Source organism: Saccostrea cucullata, unplaced genomic scaffold (assembly GCF_032062105.1).
Source record: "Saccostrea cucullata isolate Sc308-1 unplaced genomic scaffold, CSIRO_AGI_Scuc_v1 ctg1255, whole genome shotgun sequence".
Classification (NCBI taxonomy): Eukaryota; Metazoa; Mollusca; class Bivalvia; order Ostreida; family Ostreidae; genus Saccostrea; species Saccostrea cuccullata.
This window is the reverse complement of record NW_026922781.1, coordinates 68,836-88,489: the sequence shown is the minus strand read 5'-3', so window position 1 is coordinate 88,489 and position 19,654 is coordinate 68,836. Positions and strand designations below refer to the sequence as shown.

At 30.8% G+C, this 19,654-nt stretch overlaps 2 protein-coding genes across 2 annotated transcripts; one reads left to right on the top strand and one right to left on the bottom strand.

The window, feature by feature from the left end:
• Positions 1 to 618: 618 nt before the first annotated feature.
• LOC134262453 (uncharacterized) lies at positions 619 to 9,246 on the bottom strand. Its single transcript, XM_062744844.1, has 10 exons — positions 9,195 to 9,246; positions 8,475 to 8,557; positions 7,127 to 7,195; positions 6,694 to 6,883; positions 6,189 to 6,283; positions 4,831 to 4,908; positions 3,813 to 3,901; positions 1,951 to 1,958; positions 1,211 to 1,338; positions 619 to 856 (listed from the first exon to the last, which is right to left on the bottom strand). Exons 1-10 carry the CDS (start codon positions 9,232 to 9,234, stop codon positions 689 to 691), a joined length of 948 nt encoding a protein of 315 aa, XP_062600828.1. The 5' UTR covers positions 9,235 to 9,246; the 3' UTR covers positions 619 to 688.
• Positions 9,247 to 13,364: 4,118 nt separating this feature from the next.
• LOC134262452 (multiple epidermal growth factor-like domains protein 10) lies at positions 13,365 to 19,208 on the top strand. Its single transcript, XM_062744843.1, has 4 exons — positions 13,365 to 13,445; positions 16,349 to 16,486; positions 16,790 to 16,899; positions 19,077 to 19,208. The coding sequence occupies exons 1-4, from the start codon at positions 13,370 to 13,372 to the stop codon at positions 19,206 to 19,208; spliced, it is 456 nt and encodes a 151-aa protein (XP_062600827.1). The 5' UTR covers positions 13,365 to 13,369.
• Positions 19,209 to 19,654: the final 446 nt, after the last annotated feature.

Here is a 19,654-nt window from a genome sequence, read left to right as displayed (position 1 = left end):
AAAAAAAAAGGATGATCAGGTGATTTGTAATCAAGGTGTGAAAATTCAAACACGTCAAAAAATAACGTTGATCATGTGTGCAAAGTTTATATACATGTATTGAACTCTAAATTGCAAAATAAGTTGACATAATCAAGCGAGGATCTATCCCAGTGTATAGATCCATTTACAGTATTATATGTATTGAAAACACTGTTCATGACATTGTAATGTCAAAAAAAGAAGACAGATTTAAGTCTTTCTTCTTCAGTGAATTCAGAGTTCAGTGAATCTCATCGAGATAAGTGTATGAAGTACAAGAATCGGACACTGAAAAACAATGACGTTGTCAGACGTAATGATACTTAACGGCGACGGTGCTGTTGATCTGATTATGTAATTTTTATTTTAAATTAATTTGACGAATAATGAAGGTGTCCAGCCAAAGTTATCAACATTCTTTAAATGTACAGACAACATAGCATTTTTTAATCGCCTTTGTATACGAACTTTTTGATACCCTCCGTACATTGTTCAAAAGTAAACAGTGCCACGGCAATCATGAATTATATTTAAATTTCTGACAAAATAGCGGGGAAAAACAATAAAACATTTTAAATAATTAAAAATAAAAAAGTATTTCCCTTAATATATTTCTTTATTCCGAACAGAGAAGATTTACAACATCTTTTATCCCGTTAATCTCTATTTAGTGGGGTGCATTAAGTGTGACGTTGCGGGTATCTTGTCCTAAAGCATTGTGTACAAAGCATTGGTATCCAGCTACATTTTGACTTTGGAAATTGTTTATATCAACAATCACATAATTTGTACCATAACTAAGTTGAATGTTTGTGGGAATTTGTGAAGGGTCAGTCTGCAATAAAAAAAGATAATAAATACATGTATTAAAAATGAATAAATAAACGAAATAAGTTATTAAAAACATTGCTTATAACATATATACGGGTGTTATAGATTTTGATCACGTGACCGACTTCTCGTCATATCCCAATGCAACTATAAAAAAAATGATATTTAATATCTTTGATTAACAAACTAATAAAAAAATAAACAACATTGCATATCAATTGTGTACAGATGTTGACGAACAGCCTAACGGATAGTATGTTTCTATAGTTTCTGAAAGACAGGACTCGGCAATCACGTGATACTGTGCATTCTTCTGAAGGTCTTACTAAAACATGTATGAAACAAGAAAGAATTATACCATCATATTCCATCCAAGAGCGTCTTGTTTTGGATTGCTCTCTATCGTACAAATCAATTGCACGTTGTCTCCATACTTATAATGTCGTGGCCTTGTTACTGTGGAGATTATTTTGGGTGGCTGTGCAGCTATTTTAAAATATAATGAAATAAATAAGTGTTGTATATTAAATTATACAAAAAGAAGTCGTGATAAATCATGAATTGAATGAAGGAGTGTTGGTGTTGAATCTGTAGCTATTGAGAAAATGGTGGTGTTAAATGATCTTGAATTGACAGGATATTTAAAGAGTGTTTTATGATGTTATGCAGATGGTTGTAATGATGGAATGTGAAGCATTAGTTGTTTTGGGTCCCATTGATGACAGGGTCATCAGGGGGCTTTGAAAGTTGTGTTATTAACTCCCAACTGACCAATGAAAAAAAAAATAAAATAGAAACTATCCTTCGGATGAGATATACGGGTCCTTTGGATGAGACCTTAAAAACCGAGGCCCCGTGTCAGCGGTACATTTTATCTAGGCGTTGGCACGATAAAGATCCCTCACTGCTCAATGGCCCTGAGTGCGGAGTAAAGGTCAAAATTTGAAGCCCTTCACCGGCATACGGTGACATCTCTATATGAGTGAAAAATTCTCGAGAGTGACGTTAAACAATATACAATCAATCAATCGGATGAGATATATAAACTGAGGCTCTATGACGAAGAATGTTTTAGCACGATAAAGACTCCCAACTGACCAACGGCCCTAAGTGCCAAGCATAAGTATAAATTCGCAAACCTCTAAATGAAAAGAGCTGACGTTTTCATATGGGTAATATTTTTTTTTCAAAAGTTCATTAAAGAATTTTGTAGTTTCTTCCAATATTCTTTGAGCATCAATTTTTAAGGATTTTTTTGTTGTTGTTGAGCATATCCATGAAATTTAATGTTCAATGTTCATTAATATATAAAATATGTAATTCATTTGAAAAAGCATTGCTTTTGTCCACATATTAACGTTTCCTTGAAAAAACCTTTTTATTTTTACAAAATACTTAAAAATTTATTACAATGAAAATTAATAAAACCACAGTAAACAAAGAAAGATTGATTTACTGTGACTTATTCAACGTCCCTTTGAAGAATTTCTCACTCATATTGAGACACCAACTCTTGTCGGTGGTGAACTACAAATTTTGTCCAATGTTCAACACTCAGGGCCACTGAGCAGTGAGGGATCTTTTTCGTACGTACCAGTACATACTGCGACACAGGACCTCGAATTATACCGTCTCCGCGTCTCACGGTGGGATTCGAACACGCGACGTAAGGATCAAATCTTTACTTAAGGTATGATTCATTTCATATTTCTTGGATATAAGAAATAATGAAATTTTCACAGAATCAAGAAGACAATATCATTAAGTGAAGGCATCACTGAAATTAAATTTGACCTTTTTATATCAGAGACAAGGTCAGGTCAAGGTTATTACCTTTTTCCTGGATATTAAGGAAAAAAAATTACCATTGCCATTTTGAAAAGGTTGAATGTTTCTTGGTTTTTTTTTTTACATAAAAAGATACTACCATAAAGGGCCTAAAAGATAATATTACCAAATTGACATAAATAATTTAACTAAAGTTGATCTTGGCTTTTCCGATTTTTTCTTCTTTTCTTAATTTTTTTTTAGGATAATTTAGTTATTTTTATATGCTTCTTATATATTTTCACATATGGTAAAGCTGTCACACAAAAACAAAAAGTTTACTATGAGAGAAAAATTCTTCTTTTGGATTTTTGGCTCAAATCTGTACTCAGATTGGAAGATTATAAAAGGACAAAGTTCTAGTTTGTTTGAAAAAAATCATATCTATTTAATATATTTAGTAAGTGTAGCCCTTATTATTAATTAAACTTACATTTGAAAAGTTCTTGAAATCTTCGATATATAAATTCATTGTTCTATAATAATTTTGAGAGGCAGCAAAGGAGATATTTTAATACAGTACCATTACGCCAAAAATATAGTCCATGCTAGTTTTCAAACGTGGTTTACCATTTTTATTTAAAGTTGTACAATTGTGATGAAGAAAGAAAAATGTCGTCTTTGAAATCTCTTACACCTAAATATATAAGACATACATGTATAAGCAAATGTACTTTGAATCTTTCGCCTAGTCAGAAACCAGAGAGGAATCCTACCTTAAACACAGAAAAAAATTCCTGTAAATTTTCGTTAATATTTAGTACATGACTATATCTACTGCATGTATGCACATTTTAAACAAAATTTGGAGTGGTTTTTGGCGTTCGTCGTTGTTTACAAGGAGAGAAAATTTTTAATCAATGTACTTAAACCTTGATTTTCAAAAATGCCACGTGGTGTAAATGTTTTGTTGGTTATTCCTGTGGTTTAACACAAAAACATAGTCATCTTTTTGATATACATATCATCAAAATAATTTTTAAAGACTCGTTGGAAAAAATCGAATTGTTAAAAATTGTATTTTTCAAATTAAATTTTTTTTGTTGTTGTTTTTTTGTTTCTTTAGGTAGGTAGGAACTTCATGATTTTTTATATAATTTTTGGACAGTTTTGATTTAATAGCGGAAAATTACAAAAAATAGGTTTGTAACGTACACTCCTTGTTACACAAATTGCCGGAACAGCAATTGCTGCATATTGTTCCATATGCTGGCGTGCAATTCTAGAGTCAAGATATTATTGAAATTAGTTGTTGATCGAGGTTGTATTGCTTTTCGAAATAATGTAAACCAGGAATTTTGCCTGCATAGGATTAATGTGAAAAACCCTTCTGTTGGAAAATATTTTCTGTTCCTCAATAGTTAGTTTCAAAACCTTTCTCAAAAATGTACTCTTTATTACTGGCAACAATTCTGCTCACAAAAAAGTATCATTTAGAATTTAAACAGGAATCTTTTAAATTGTTTCAATGTCACAATAAATAGACATTCCTTTAAACCACCTTATCATTAATGATACATATATTAACAAATTATGTTAAAAATTATATTGTTAGCAAGATCCTTATATTAAAATTCATCCTTATTAAAAAAATGTGATACATCCTTAGGTAGCTTAAATGGGTACATTCTTTTTATTTTTTCAGTAGAATGAGAAGATGATCAATTTATTAAAAAAAAAATACAAATACTACTAATCTATGATAAGAGAGGGAAATTAAACTCCGGAAAAAATTCAGAGGTGGAATCAGATGCATTGTTCGAATTTACCGGTCACACCCACCGTATGTCTTGGTCAAGTATAAACTTAAGATTTCATGTACTTTTTGTGAACATTTGGAAAGGTATGTGATCATATGGAAAGGTATGTGAAAATTAACATTTTTGAGGTATTTGGTCGGTTTTTATGCGGTTAAATACACTCCGAATTGTTGACGGATTTTTTCCGTTACTGAGTATTTCCCAGTCCTGACTAGGAGCACACGGTGGGTGAGACCGGTCGGCAGGGGGTGCTCACTTCTCAATGGCACCTGATCACACCTCTGATTTTTTAGAGGTATATGTTTCCTCTGCTCCAATTTTTAGTGTTTAATGCGTTTGTTTACTCCTTAAAGTTCATTATAAAGATATTGTAATTTGCATGAATATTTACCTGCGCTGTCTGGGCACAACCAGTTTCCCAGACATATGTAAAACCGACGGCTGGCTTCGTCTTGTGTATGTAACAATACTAAAGTTATGGATAAATAAAACAGATTAGATATTTTTACATTGTAGTTAACATCATACAAAATATTACAGGCCTCATATATAGTCAATGTGAGAGTATATTTTACCATTCTTGAGTTGCAGATCTATTCGTTTCATTTAAAAAAATAATCTCCGTTTCTTATTCTTCGTATTTGAGATTTTTAACCAAATTTGATGATTTGTATCATAAATAGACGTAGAATCAGGTCGTAGCACTTGTGGAATTATTATTCATAATAATTTGTTATAGCAGTGAATTTAAGCATATATTAGATTCTAAATACATATATAAACATAGTTGACAAAACGCATGTATTTTTATATACAGTTGAACATTTTCTATGACATTAAGTGCACAATGTCATGAAGTTCCTGAGAAAGACAAAAATTAAAAAAAATATATCGATTTAAAAAAAAAAACTGACGCGTGAAGATTAAAACATCGGATAATATTTTCCAATCAGTCCACTGAAATGCGGCTAAATGATTACTGAAAAGTGACTTAAAGTGGCACTGCTTTTTCTGTTCAGACAATTTTCCTATAACCTTCAGGTGACCATACACTTGAACGAATTGTACGGTTTCATCTTATGGTAGCGACAGATATTCATTTGTTAAATTTTCCTAGTAAGCTAGGGAGGATTATAAAGGAATTCTAACTGTTAATGAAAATAAGTTCTGCAGGATAACATAATGTTGAATTAAGGCATATTGTGCTAATTGCATATAGTTGATTTTAGTCAAATTGTGGTTATTGCATCTAATTAATTTTAGGCATTTCCAAGTGATTACGCCTAGTGTACTTTAGGCACATTGTAGTGATGACATATAGTTGATTTGCTTTACATATTGTTGTGTTACACAGTTTTGATTTTCGGCATATTTGTGGTTTTTACATTATCTATGGTTGGTTTTAAGCATATTGTAGTATTAATACATAATTGATTTTAGGCATATTGTGCATAGCGTTAATGCGTAGTTGATTTTAGGCATATTGTAGTGTTTGAACATACTTAGTAGCTAAATAAAGGCATATTATTGTGATTACCAAAGTTGGTATTAGGCACATTGTGGTGACTACACAATGCATATCTTGTGATAGAACGATGCTGATTTTAAGCATACAGTGAAACCAGTCGAAACCGACATACACAGGGAGAGTAAACTTACTTTAAAAAATTTAATGTCGGAATTCACAGTATGACGGATTAAACAGGTGTTGGATTAGACAGTTTTCACTGTATTTTGATAATAACTCACCCTGTCCTGGTAACACAGAGTGACCCGGTCACAGCTGTCAGGGGTCAACTGCTGACTACACTTAAAACAGAGACGTCCATTGTAATAGTTAAAATCTGTGAAGCGATAGAAAGGTATTGTGAACAATTTGTACTATCATAAGCTGAGAATATTGACACGAAAAAAGCAAGTATAATAGAAACATTAAAAAAGAAAACTAATAAATTCTTTAAAAATCATTTTCAATACAAGCAGGACAAATGTGGTTAAGATAAACATGATTGTTCATTCGCCACTTCTTTATGTTAATTCCTTTTCCCTGAAATTTTAAATGTATCTTTTGTAAACTAAACTTTGAAGTGTATAATGACATTTTTATTAACCTGGTTGAATCTAAGTTGAGAGAACGAAAAACGAGTGTTAATATTGCCTGTTTTCAATTAAGCAACTTTTTTAGCATTGCTTTGTATTATCAGGGTGAAAAACTTTCAATACTTATGATTTTACAAGAAGATTAAAGTCATACCAGCCACTCCGCATGCGCCACCGTTATTGCATACATCAGTGTTACAACAAGATTCACAAAGAGTTATTCGACCATCGTCATCCTCTCCGTCAAGGTCAAATGTAAGGGTCTCAGGGTCAAGGTCTTGACCTCTTACGTTCCTTTTTCCTATTATAGGGACTGGTGGTCCATTTGCATTGGCTTGGCAAACCTAGTGTTAAATTTATTCATAAGTTTGGATAATCATCGTGAAGAATATTTTTGTTAGAATTACTTTCATACGTATCATAAACAATGTTGCTTTAACATTTAGATTTAGATATAAGAATAAATTAAAATATCGTCATGTATAAGGCTTGCATGAAACTCTTCCTTTGTATCATATTGCACCAGCAAATCGAATATGTATCAATGGATATATATTTCTTCTTTAAGAGAGTTATGCTGTACTTACAATGTTGCTTTGGCAGCCTAAATCATACCATATTGTATTATGTCTCAAGTATTGTTGCATGTAGCATTGCTATATTAAAGAAGAAAAATAGAAGAAAAACACTAATAAAATATTTTATTTAACGCTAATTGAAAAAAAAATTATCCAATTTTTACTATGATTTTTTAATTAAGTATCATAGGTTGCAACTTTATATCAATAGTGGATGATCTTGCTATCCATAAATATTGAAACGATTTCGTAGTAAAAATGAAATGTATGCTTTATAAGACAATATTTGCATATCCATTGCTCTCTCTCACTATGAATATGTAGTCATCAAATGCGTTCATAAGACTATAGACGCAATTCTTTCTACTATAAATGCAATTGCTCTATTTCACTCGTGTAGAACAATCTCTACTACATTTTCCAGAGTGTTGAGAAGTATATATATGAAATGTTTCATAAGAGGAATAAAAATAAGTTTTTAATAATATTCTTTGAAAAAAAGGAAATTCAGAATATTTAAAATTGCTGATTTATATCTTTAAAAATTTGATTTTGGTCAATGTATTTAATTGTATAATAAAACTCTTTAAAAATTGCAGAGAACTGCCATATTTTTATTTTTAGTATCATGCATATTTGATCAAAGAACGATAACTCTTCACACTTGGGTAATGAAAGAGAAAATTTCTTTAACTAGTATATCTATTTCAAGAATGATTTCAGCTATTAAAAGTAAATAGAAAAACTATAAAAAAAAAAAATATGGAAAAGCATTCTGGAGTAATAATTATTATAAAAGCATTCTCATTTTTAATCATAGTGTTAAATTATTGATTTTTGTCAGAGTGTTTTACTAACGTCGATCGATGACGTCACAACTGCATCAACGGCGCTGCTTTTCCAATAACTGTGTTTGAGAAAAATACTTTATAAATATGTTTGTGATTTATTATGGAAAAGGAGTATTAATCTTTACAAAGCCGTATGTTTTTCTTTAATTATATAAGTCAATTTCCTCTGATATTCTTGAAAAAAATCAAAGAATGCAAATATAAGTAATAAACAACGATTATTCAGTAACATTTTATGATGCGCTAGCGCATCATGGAATATGCCACATTGGTGACCTGATCACTTAATTAAACATTTGTAGCATTGCATACAAGACACTTTTTTAAAAGGTTATTTATGTCTTTTCAACAAAGATTTCAAAATTTTAAGCTTCTTGACAATATCAATTTTGTATGATTTTTTTTTTCATTTTACCATATGTAATAACAAAGTCGATTCAAATTTGAAAAAAAAATGTCTTTTAACACAATGAATTAGTGTAATTTTTCTTTCTTTAAGGTTTTACCTCGTGGTCTCCACATTTGGTGACCTGATCACATTCGTGAGGATTCACCACATTCTTACAATTCATACATAATTGTCCTGCAGCTGAAAATAAAGTCGTATAAAAAATAAATATTAAATAAGAAATAACTATTTTAATAACTTTTAAAAACTCTTTTAACATAAAACTTTTATTTAACTCTACAGCATATAATTATGTATATGTAACACTTTTAATTAAGTTTTGTAAATAACTCTTTTACATGAATCTTAAAATACACGTAACTCTTGAAATTAACTCTCGTAAATACCCGGTACCTCTAATGAATAATGTGTCATAAAATTTAATAACTCTTACAAATTCATGAAACTACTTAATATCTCTTACAAATACATGAAACTCTTTTAATATACCTTTGCAATGAACATTTGTAAATAAGTGCTTTAGATACGTATAAGTAACACCAATGAGTAATCCTTGTAAGTAAATCTTATGAATAACTGCTTCTTATGATAAGTATGAGTAATAATTTTCATTAAAAACTCTTATTTAATAACTATAAGAGTAATTTTTTTATATATCGATCTGTCTGATTTAAGACAAAATAAATACAACGCATAAAACAAATATACATGTACTATCATTCGGAAAAAAATAAACAAGTCGAGGAGATCTTAATGTGTGACTTAATTATTCTGATTAAGATTTGTCTTAATTATAAAAGAAAAATTAGTACTTTACCTACTATCTCTGCAAGCCCAAATAAAAACAGAAAACGCATTGCACAAGCTGTAGTAGAAAAAAATAAAGGAAGTAAAAAGTGTAAAGAGAACGGCCGGTGATTGATCTAAAAATCCATTTAAAAATACAAAATTGTGAAAAGGGCATATACACAGAACCCTGCAATTTTCAGATTTGGGATCAGATGCTTAGAAGGGGTGAGCATCCCCTATGTTTTCCCGCGGAAATTCTAAAATCTGGTCAAATAAGGAAGTCGCTAGGAAACCAATTTCTACCTTAAGGACAGATGATACAAACAATTGTTTTCTTTGAAATAGACTTAATATCATGTCACAAGTTACGAAGGTGGATAATTCTTAGCATTTTTTCTCATAAGAACTGGAAAATAAAAAGAAAAATTGGAAAACATCAGTAATATGTTCATAAAAAACAAATATAGACAAATAACACACAGTAAAGGTTTACAGGTGAAAACAAATTTCAGAATATGTTACCTTGGTGCTAAAAGTGTAATATAAACTTTAGAAAAATATACCAAGCCAGGTGAATTTTATGAAGAAATACAAAATGACAAAAAATCAGCAAAAACACACTGATTTTTACCATTTTGATTTTCTTAAAGAAATTCACCTGGCTTTGTTTATTTTTTCTAAAGTTTAAATAACTTTTTTAGCACCAAGGTAACATATTCTGAAATTTGTTTTCATCTGTAAACTTGTACTGAGTGTGTTTCGTCCATATTTGTAATTATATTGGAATGTTATTAATATTTTCCTAGTTTATTTCATTTTCCAGTTCTTAGGTGAAAAAATTCTAAGAATTATCCACTTTTCTAAACTTGTGACATGCTATTAAGTCTCCTCAAAAGAAAAAAAATTGTTTGTATCATCTGTCCTTAATATGATAATTTTTTTTCGATAATTTTCTTCTAACGGAGAATGCGAAAACCGTGTCAAGGTACTTGTATACTTTGAATAATAGTATTGAAATTCTACATACACTCTGTATAATCCATTGGTGTTATTTCTACTAGTGATTGGAAGTATAGATAAATTCTGTCATTGAGAGATAATAAATAGTACGGAAGAACTTAGAAAATCTCTTCACAACTGATACAGTGTATATACACTAGAAAACATAAAAATACACAATGATTTCATAAACCAAAAAGAAATGAAATTATTTCAATCCATATACATCTTGCTTAGAAGTGATTCAATACTAGCTTGATTTTACGAGCAATGAACAGATTTTTAGGAATTTATTTTCATTGCAAAAATCATGAAAAATGTACAATTAATTAAAAGAAAACTTGTTTAATTTGTGAATTTACGATTTACCTAGCAGGATAAATAAACGTTTTTGTTAGATACTACGTATATACTTACAAATATTATTATATAAAAGTTTTATTCCGTTTATTTGGCACAACCACAGCCGGCAATTCCTTAAGATAAGAGAGCCCTATATGGAATATAAACCCCAGGCAGTAAATATAAATGTACCTGAATGAACTTACAATCGATGCAGTTTAAAAAGGTTAGAAGTAGTGAACTTGATTGAACTTTCATGAAAATAGTACAGTTCTAAAAATAATTTTTCAGGTAATATTGAGTACGCTGCCGAAGTGATTTTGCATTTTTCCTAAAAAATCACTTAGAATATTATGGTGCATTACATGTTATGTGTTCATTTTTGAGTATACTGTACCATTTTTCTACCTACATTTACCTTTATTCGTGGGACTAATTACACACGTAAACATGCCCAGCAAAATAAATTTAATTAATTGCATTTCCTAGAATTAAATTCTTTTGCGAAAACGTTTGCCCTTGAGTCGCACATGTACATGTAACAAGAAGTTGACCTTGCCCTTCAGGTTTGAATCTAACTATAAGACCGGTGCTTTTAATGGGACCACACTTATCGTAGCCCCTTGTTGCAGTGCTCATAGTGAAGATAAAATGCAAAGCTCTCTTGAATTATCCGCCCGCCGATGGTTGATAGTGGCGTCTGAATATGAGGAACATACACATGCCTAGAAAATGTAAATTGTATACACTACACTAGACAAAATTTCTAACGCAGCACCTGTTAGTTCTTAATTGTAAATTGATAATTTGCCGAGTCGGTACTAGTGTATATAATATGCCATTATTTCTAAAACAGTCGGATTGACAAATGTCTTGGTATCATGAAAAGACCCTTGAATGACCTCCTTGTCCAAAAACCAATTTCCAGATGTGCACTGCGCACCATTTTTGCCAAGATATGAAATTCTTGAACACTAACGGTGGTTTGTGAAGATGCTACAGGAGTAGTTCCCCAGCTAAAACTCAAATTACAAACAATTATTGACTCTCACATCGTCTAGTAATCATCCGGTGCCTTAATATCCATACCAAATCCACTCAACTTCCGGTTGACCTAGTTTTGTGGAACATATTTCTACTTATTGCATGCTGCTTACTTAAAGTCGTGGCTACCTATACATGCTATAGTAAACATTTTTATGGTTGTTAATCTATCTGTAACAATTTATCATAAGTGGAATTCATTGCTTTAGCACTCTCTTCAAGCGTCAATTACCGCATACGCCGTAACTTTTTTCCTGAGTTTTTAATTAGTACAAAGAGAGAAACACAAATACAAAGAAAAATTGGATTTTTTTTAGGAAAATGGAATAGACACAATTTTATTTTTTTCTATGAATTGGTCACACTTCAGTAAACATTGTACTTATTTATAAGGTTTGACATTTACTAGTATATGGCTTACCTTTTGTTTTAAGTAATATATCTATAATTCAAATACATCATAAACAGGTTTTTAAAAGTAAAATATTAATTTTCTTAGGTGGTACGTTAGCAATTTTGTCTAGTGTATATATATATATATATGTAAAAAAAAATGACATATATAATGAAACTCTGTTTTTTTTATTTTTTTTATTTTAGTACGATACCAACATAGAAATCGGAATACATTTTTGTTTAACCTGATGCATTAAGGCCACTAATAGCCATTTGACATCCCTAAATGGCTTATAATGTATCATAATAGGAATTTTAATTATATGGTTGATTAACAGATACCATGTTTCAATCTTTATGGCGTGTTTTAATTCAGTAAAGAGTTTAGTATATGATGTAGTAATTAAATATCAAAACATCCAGACTCAGAACATCGATAGTTTACGGACAGATGATACAAACAAAAAATGGATGGCTGGATTATATATTTTTTCATATATGAAAATATTCAGTGTTTTGAAGTCTGCAGATATCCTTCCTGTTTTAAAACATAGTTATATATTTCTCCGTCAAAGCTTTATTTTTGGGGCAAATATTAGTCATTATGGCATATAAAGTCCTTTTGAATTTGCTATGGGTAGGTAACTAATGCAAAATTTATGCATGATCATAAAAATGATCTGTTAATCAACTTATGAATTAAGCTTTATTTTTAATATGTTTGATTTAAAAATTCAAGGTTGGAACAATTTTTTTTTAAAGTGAACTTTTGGTGAGACTGCAGCTTTATGGTTATGCATTGTTTCGGGTCCAATGTATCCAAGATAGTGGAGTATTTGATGTTACATAATTATGTATTTGCTCTTTATATTCAGTGGGTAGATACTTGACCTATATTCGGGACACATTCATCTGAACCCCTTGTAAGATCTGAAACCGTTTTGACGAGATAATATTTCAAAATAAAGGTTTAAAGAAACAGGTATTATAAACAGGCAGTTTTTACACAGCAGGCAGTGATAAATGAATAGTGCACCTGTCCTTATTCTCCCATTTAAAGAGAGTGTCAAATCACATTGGTCCTTTAAACATAAATATTGTTGTAATGCAAAATATGATATGCATTGTTGGAAGTTACAGGTATATGTACGGTGTGTCTCCATCTGATTATTTCAATATTAAGTCCTCTTTTGAACATACAAAGGATTTTATTTCATTTTTATTTCATTTTTATTATCTGTATACATACATCCAATAACTACAATAATCAATAAATTATGAGCTTGCAGTAAATATGAATGCCATTTGACAAAATTTACCCCCCTCCCCCTAACCTAGTAGGAATAGACTCGCCTGTGTCTCTTTTTTAAAATGCAGAATCTTTATTGTCACTTCCTTGTTGTAGAGAGTGTTTATTTGAACATGCCTTCGGTTAATTTTGATGCATGTATATTTTTGTTGGTTTTTTGTTTAGTTTGTACATGTATATATGGATATGGTAAGTTTCTTTTTGGTTTTAATATTGTATTTTTTCCTAATTCAAATGAATATCTCGAGCTATATCTGATATTTCTTTTCCTCATAACAGATTGCTCGAAGATATGATCTCCAAAAACAATATTGATTATAACTGTCAATTAGTTCAAAATGGCTAATATTTAAGAGTCGTTTATTTTACAAGTTTAATATTGATTCGATTCTGCGATGTAAGGATCAATTCCTTACTTCGCGACTCTACAGCAGACGTTCTAACCACTGCGACATACGGGAAAATTTTAGCAAAATAATTTTGCAAATGTCACTGACAAAAAAATAAATAAATTTTTGCATTAAATTATAATTAAAAAAACATCTGCCAATGATACTAAAAATCTTTACCCTAACATAATAATACTATCGTTAACAAAAGTTTACAATAGTGAAATAAAGTTAACTATAGTGATAACTTTGACCATATGAAAACTGATTTACTTAATGGATAATTTTGACCCTTTGATTAATTATAGTGATGCACTGAAAACATAAGTTTGTCACGTTGACCAGATTTGAAGTCATTTTCTTCCGTTCAGTTAGTCAATACATAAGTTATATATTACCAGTCTTTGGTAAACTTTGACTTGTATCCTGGTCATTTTGTTTATATTGTTTGGCGGGAAGAAACAATAGCGTCGGTTTTTTCCTCCCAGGAAAACACGAAGTGATGGTATGTCATATTTTGTTGTTTTCTTGTTTTAGACAAATAATTCTATAATAAACTTATTCAAAAAATGTTCTACCGAGAAATAATACTATAATTAACAAAGTACTCGATATTTTTCTTCAATAATTATTGTATTTTACACTATTATCATAATGATACATGTAGGCTAGGATGTGGTTTGATTGTGTTCAAGTGGATTTTTTCATATTCAATTTATGCAAACGTTCAAATTGGACTTGGTCTAAAATTCAACGATTATTAAATAGCTATTATTCTTTTACAACTCACAGGTATGGCATGGACTCTCAACTACCACTGAATGGACAAATAAATCAAAATACAATACCTTGCTACGAATATAGACAAGATGTAAACCACATTAGGTACAAGAAGATGTTACCATGAATAGAAGAAATAAGGTAGGATTACACGTACTGATAGCTTATATTTTAAGTATAATGGTGATTTACATAGAACTTGTTATTTTTCAACATTCTATTTTTAAAAAGAAAATACAAATAGACGAGTCCCTGATGTTTATGTACTAACTCTCCACTGACTATACTGGCCTGCTTCACTAAATATTGTTCGTATTATTCCATGTTTTTTGTTTATAACACATGTATATGATATTAAAGGCATTTTAAATGAAATCGCAATGGTTTGTAGTTGACCAATTTCTGACGAAAACAGCCAAACAAGAAGAAAACAAAACTGATGATGATTTCATTCTTATGTGCCATGTTTGCAAAGGTAAATATAATTTTTTATTCATTTTAATTGTATGTATTAAACGACTAATATTATGGTACCCGTTATTTTCTTCTTAATACTGCATATATATCTATTTACTATATTTATATCTTGATTTCCTTTTAATATAAATAAATTTGTTTTCATTTAGGCCTACTTTACTTTTGCTATCAAGCTGTATAAATTAAGAAGACTATTCTCCATTGCAGGAGCTGTGAAAAAGAATCTGTAATGATCAAAGAATAAAACAACCTGTAAATATATTTCTCTGAGGTAGGAAAACAAAGCGACAACTGAAAGGGTGCAACAAGAGACTGTTACCTGAAGCTATTTCTTTGATTGATTAGAAATCATTTACAAACAGTAAAATTAATTTGCTTGAAAATACTAGTATATAAATATCTATGTATGCTATATATGTAGGTGTATATGATTTCTTTTAACTTTTTACAATGTTTATATGCAAATCTTTTGTTTTTTATTATAAGATGATCGGTTTATACGTTTGTGTATATTTGGTGCTTGAAATAACCATATTTATAAAACAGAAATTTTATAATAAAAAGTTCAAATATTAGTTGTATAATTGTTATATTTTGTATCAGAAGGGATTGATGCGTGATAATCAAAATGATTTAACGCGCATCGTCATCATGATTTCCAATATCGTCAAAATGCCTAGAAATATAACTAATTGAAAGTCATTTTGATATGAAATGATAATCATTTTGAATATCGGAATCTATCATTATGACAAGAATACAGTCAAATGAAATCCTTATAGTGTACTCATGGTGACTTTCAATTAGTCAAGGTAGACTATCGAGTTAGTCAGTTTGATTTTTCTCGAGTCGTCAAAATGAGCTTAACATATTGTCTAATTGACTAACTGCACCCTCATCTGGAGGACAATCAATTTGATTACATTTTTAGGTCATGGTGACTAACTTAAATTTTCAGTGTGACTTTGACAATTTGATTTACTAAAGTGAGTGATAACTATGAAAACTTTGATTAACAAGTGATCACTATGAAAGATTTGATTTACTATATAGTAAAATCTAAATGATTTACTCTAGTGACTACTTTGAAAACGTTGAATGACTATAGTAAAAACTAAGACACTATAGATATCACTTTGAAAACTTTGATTCACTAGTTAGTGATCACTTTGAAACTACAGTGAACACTTTGATTTACTATAGTGATAATTTAATTTGATACTTTGATTTACTTTGGCTAAATAGTAAACTATAGTATTTTTGTAAGGGTTGGGTTTTCATATATCGTGGAAAAAATTGTTGTTTAAAGTGTTTCCTTATCAAATATCCCATTAGTTTTTTTTTTTTTAATTGATATTCACATCCGATTTACACTACTTCTATTATAATATTGTTTTCAGTACTCAATAAAAAGTTTAACCCTCTCTTTAAAATCTTTTTTAATAGAATGTAATGACGGCAGATATGGACAGGATTGTGAATTAAGATGTGGAGCCTGTCTGGGTAACAAAACATGTCACCACATCAACGGCTCATGTCCTGAGGGATGTGACGCTGGGTATAGGGGGGACCTCTGTAAAACAGGTACACATATAAATATGGTGGTGGGCGGTATTGTTTCATACAATTTATTTCTGCACTGCCGGTAAAAATTAATAATACATATTTACCGATATTTAAAAGCTTAAATAAAAGAACTTCTTCTTTTCAAACTTAAAAATCAAATTGTGATTTCTTGATCAATTTAAAGACTTTGAAAGGTATCAAATTAGTTAAAATATTATTCAGGATGGAGATAAATAAATTTTGTGGAATGTATGAACAAACTCCCTTTGATTGTCATCTTCAGTTATTATATTATTTGTATTTATTCATACACTGTTTTAGAATGTAGCCCATCAACCTATGGATTCAGTTGCTTAAACAATTGCAGTTTGTCCTGTATTAATTTTACCTGTCATCACATTACTGGAGCTTGTACGATTATCGGGACTTCGGTGAGTCTGTGAACATTATACATTATTGACTGAGTTCGAGTGCAACATGCTTTTTTTTCGGACCCAAGAACCAATTTGAAAGTGACGTAAAACTTGCCTGAGGCCGTTAGGCCGAAGGGAGACAGCTTGGATCTTGGGTCGACGAAACACATTTTTCCCGAGAACACAGTCAATACATGTTTTGTTATACCTTTTATTTTAATTTTTTTACATACATGCATCTCGTACTGTCTTCCATGATGTAAACACCAGATCCGTGTTAAACATCAACGAATGCAAATAAGTTACGCTCCGCCCATTGTGTGACGTAAACTTTCCAACATTTCATCGGCAGGTCCAACATCTCACGCAGCCGCGACACATCGATTTTTTTAATGCCCGCTCAGTAAAACATGAGGAATTTAAGAATTTTTTCTTAAAGATTTGTGTAGGAATATTTTTTTTTTTATTTATAAAAACAAGTTGCTGTCCTTTAAAAAAGGACTGCAATACGTGGACCATATGCATGTGTTTCTAACAGAAATTAAGTTTAAGAAAATTTCTAGGTGTAGTGAATATTCATGTAGGTTTGTTCACATTTTACAATGATTCGCTTACTTATGACTGATTGTAGTCTCTAAGCAAAGTTGTTTAATTTTATCTCCGATCAGCCTTTAGTTTTGTCAGTCTAAAAAATCGGGTTATTTCTATACATGTAACCCATAACGGCCAGGACTTGACAACTGTTATGGATTTATACGGAAGAAATCTATCATGGGAAAAATAGATCTGATGGTACACGTGTAGCACAGCTCTGTAGTACGCAGATTTTTTGTGTGTGGGAGCCCCCCCCCCACCAATTAAAAACCTTTGCTACAAACCTCTGTCAAACGGTATTTGGATTGCTGAAATATCAAATTATTTTGCGAGCCTATAGTTATGCTTAAAACTAATGCCGGTGAAAATTTGTTTTATCTTTTAAAAGCTAGAACTAGTCGTTGAATGACGTTTTTTAATCAAGTTGTTAAGTTACATGCATCTACATGTATATACTGCAAGTTCTTCCTACTTTTTAAAATGCTTGTGCCATAGAATCAATGTTTAGTTTGTATATAAAAGTATATTTTTTGTATAAGAGAGAAATTCGGATCCGTCAATGAATATGCGGATTTAAAAGCGCGATTTGCCGATGAATGGCATATTCGAATAGAGCGAATTATTCTACGGGCAAGTTGCCTAAGGGACGAACTCTGTAGCATTCTCGCGCATGCGTAGCCTGTCGTTTGCCCATGGCATCCGGTTTAACCTCGCTTATATATTTACTGCGTGGACCTCAGGGTCCACGCAATTACCTGTATTTGATTTTTAAACACGCCAAAAAAAAAAAAAAAAAAAAAAAAAAAAAATTGACCCCCTCTTTGAAATCGTTGTTTTATTGGTCGGGTTCATTTAATCATGGCTTATTAAAGCAGTCTTACAATTTTTTCCCTTTCTATGTATTTAAACTAAGTAAGAATGATAAAAAAAAAATCAAAATAAAGTTAACCTCAATGTCATGAAGAATGGGTCAAAAATGGATTTCACGTTTTGAAGTCTAGATCTTATCAAATGCACTTGTCAAATATGAATGCCCTTTTTCTCGTTCAAAAGTATTCTGTATGAATAGTTTTATGAAAAAAATTAAACTTCAACTTCGTTTTTCAAATGCTGAAAAATCCTAGGAAATTCAGAAACGCTTATTATTCTTATCCAAAATTTATGACAAAAGTTAAACCAACTGACAGATGATCAGACTAATAGGCAAATGAGAGGTAATGTTCCTTTATTTTCCTCCGGAAACAGAAAAAAAATATATGATGACTTATTCTAATGATAACTTTTCTTTCCTGATTCATTTAATGTCAGACACACAAATGTCAATCTAATTAAAATTAGATGTTAGATCCGCTCTCACAGATGTTAGGTCCGCTCTCATATTAGTGTAGGAAGTGTGCGAGCGGATCTAACATCTAATTTTAAATAAATTACACAAATGTTAGCTTAAAATTCAATTCTTCCTTTCAATCTTAGATCGTATAGGCCTGTCTTTTTTTTAAAGTATCAATTAAGTGAAAAGCCAATTTCATGCATTGTATACATGTACCTTGGACTGTTTGTTTCAGAGCATAGTAAAAATCCATATATATTCATATTTGTAGCAGCGTTTCAGTGACCCTCCTCCTGACAGCACCCTGCCTTTCATCATTGGAGGATTGGGAGCGGGTTACCTATTGATTGTGTTGGTTGTGATTGGATTTTTACTAAGGATATGGCATGTGTTATATAAATGATTTTATAAGTATACAATATTTTTTTTCACCTCAGTAAAAAAAGGTCCAACCTAGAAATTTTTGACAAGCGTTTTCTAGGGGGTTCCAAGGTCAATTCTAGTTGGGCTATTATAATTATACATTCAATAATTCTCCAAATTCCAGAAGGGGCCACCCCATCCCGACACCCTAGCTCTAGATCCGCGCATTTAGACATATTAGACAAATGGTGTTCAAATACACCTGTACCTTGTGATGCAAATATATTTCAGCGAGGTAAATGTTCATTCTTACACAAAAATATATTCAACGACCAAAAAACAACAAGAATCATGGGGTTTTGAAAATATGTATATACTTTTTAAAATGAATTTCAAAGTTGAACTTTTTCCACATGTTCATACATGTCATCGTCGGAAACCCACGAGTGATCTCGTATACCCGTGGGTTTACGACGATGATGTATG

Bases quoted from the DNA above. Each gene is read 5' to 3' on its own strand.
- LOC134262453 (XM_062744844.1), bottom strand. From the start codon at position 9,234: ATGCGTTTTCTGTTTTTATTTGGGCTTGCAGAGATAGTAG. The intron at 8,558-9,194 runs GTAAAGTACTAA...CTTTATTTTCAG, and splicing joins TGGGCTTGCAGAGATAGTAG to CTGCAGGACAATTATGTATG. The intron at 6,884-7,126 runs GTAAGTACAGCA...ATTTAACACTAG, and splicing joins TAGGCTGCCAAAGCAACATT to GTTTGCCAAGCCAATGCAAA.
- LOC134262452 (XM_062744843.1), top strand. From the start codon at position 13,370: ATGCCTTCGGTTAATTTTGATGCATGTATATTTTTGTTGGTTTTTTGT. The intron at 13,446-16,348 runs GTAAGTTTCTTT...CTTTTTTAATAG, and splicing joins TACATGTATATATGGATATG to AATGTAATGACGGCAGATAT. The intron at 16,900-19,076 runs GTGAGTCTGTGA...TCATATTTGTAG, and splicing joins GTACGATTATCGGGACTTCG to CAGCGTTTCAGTGACCCTCC.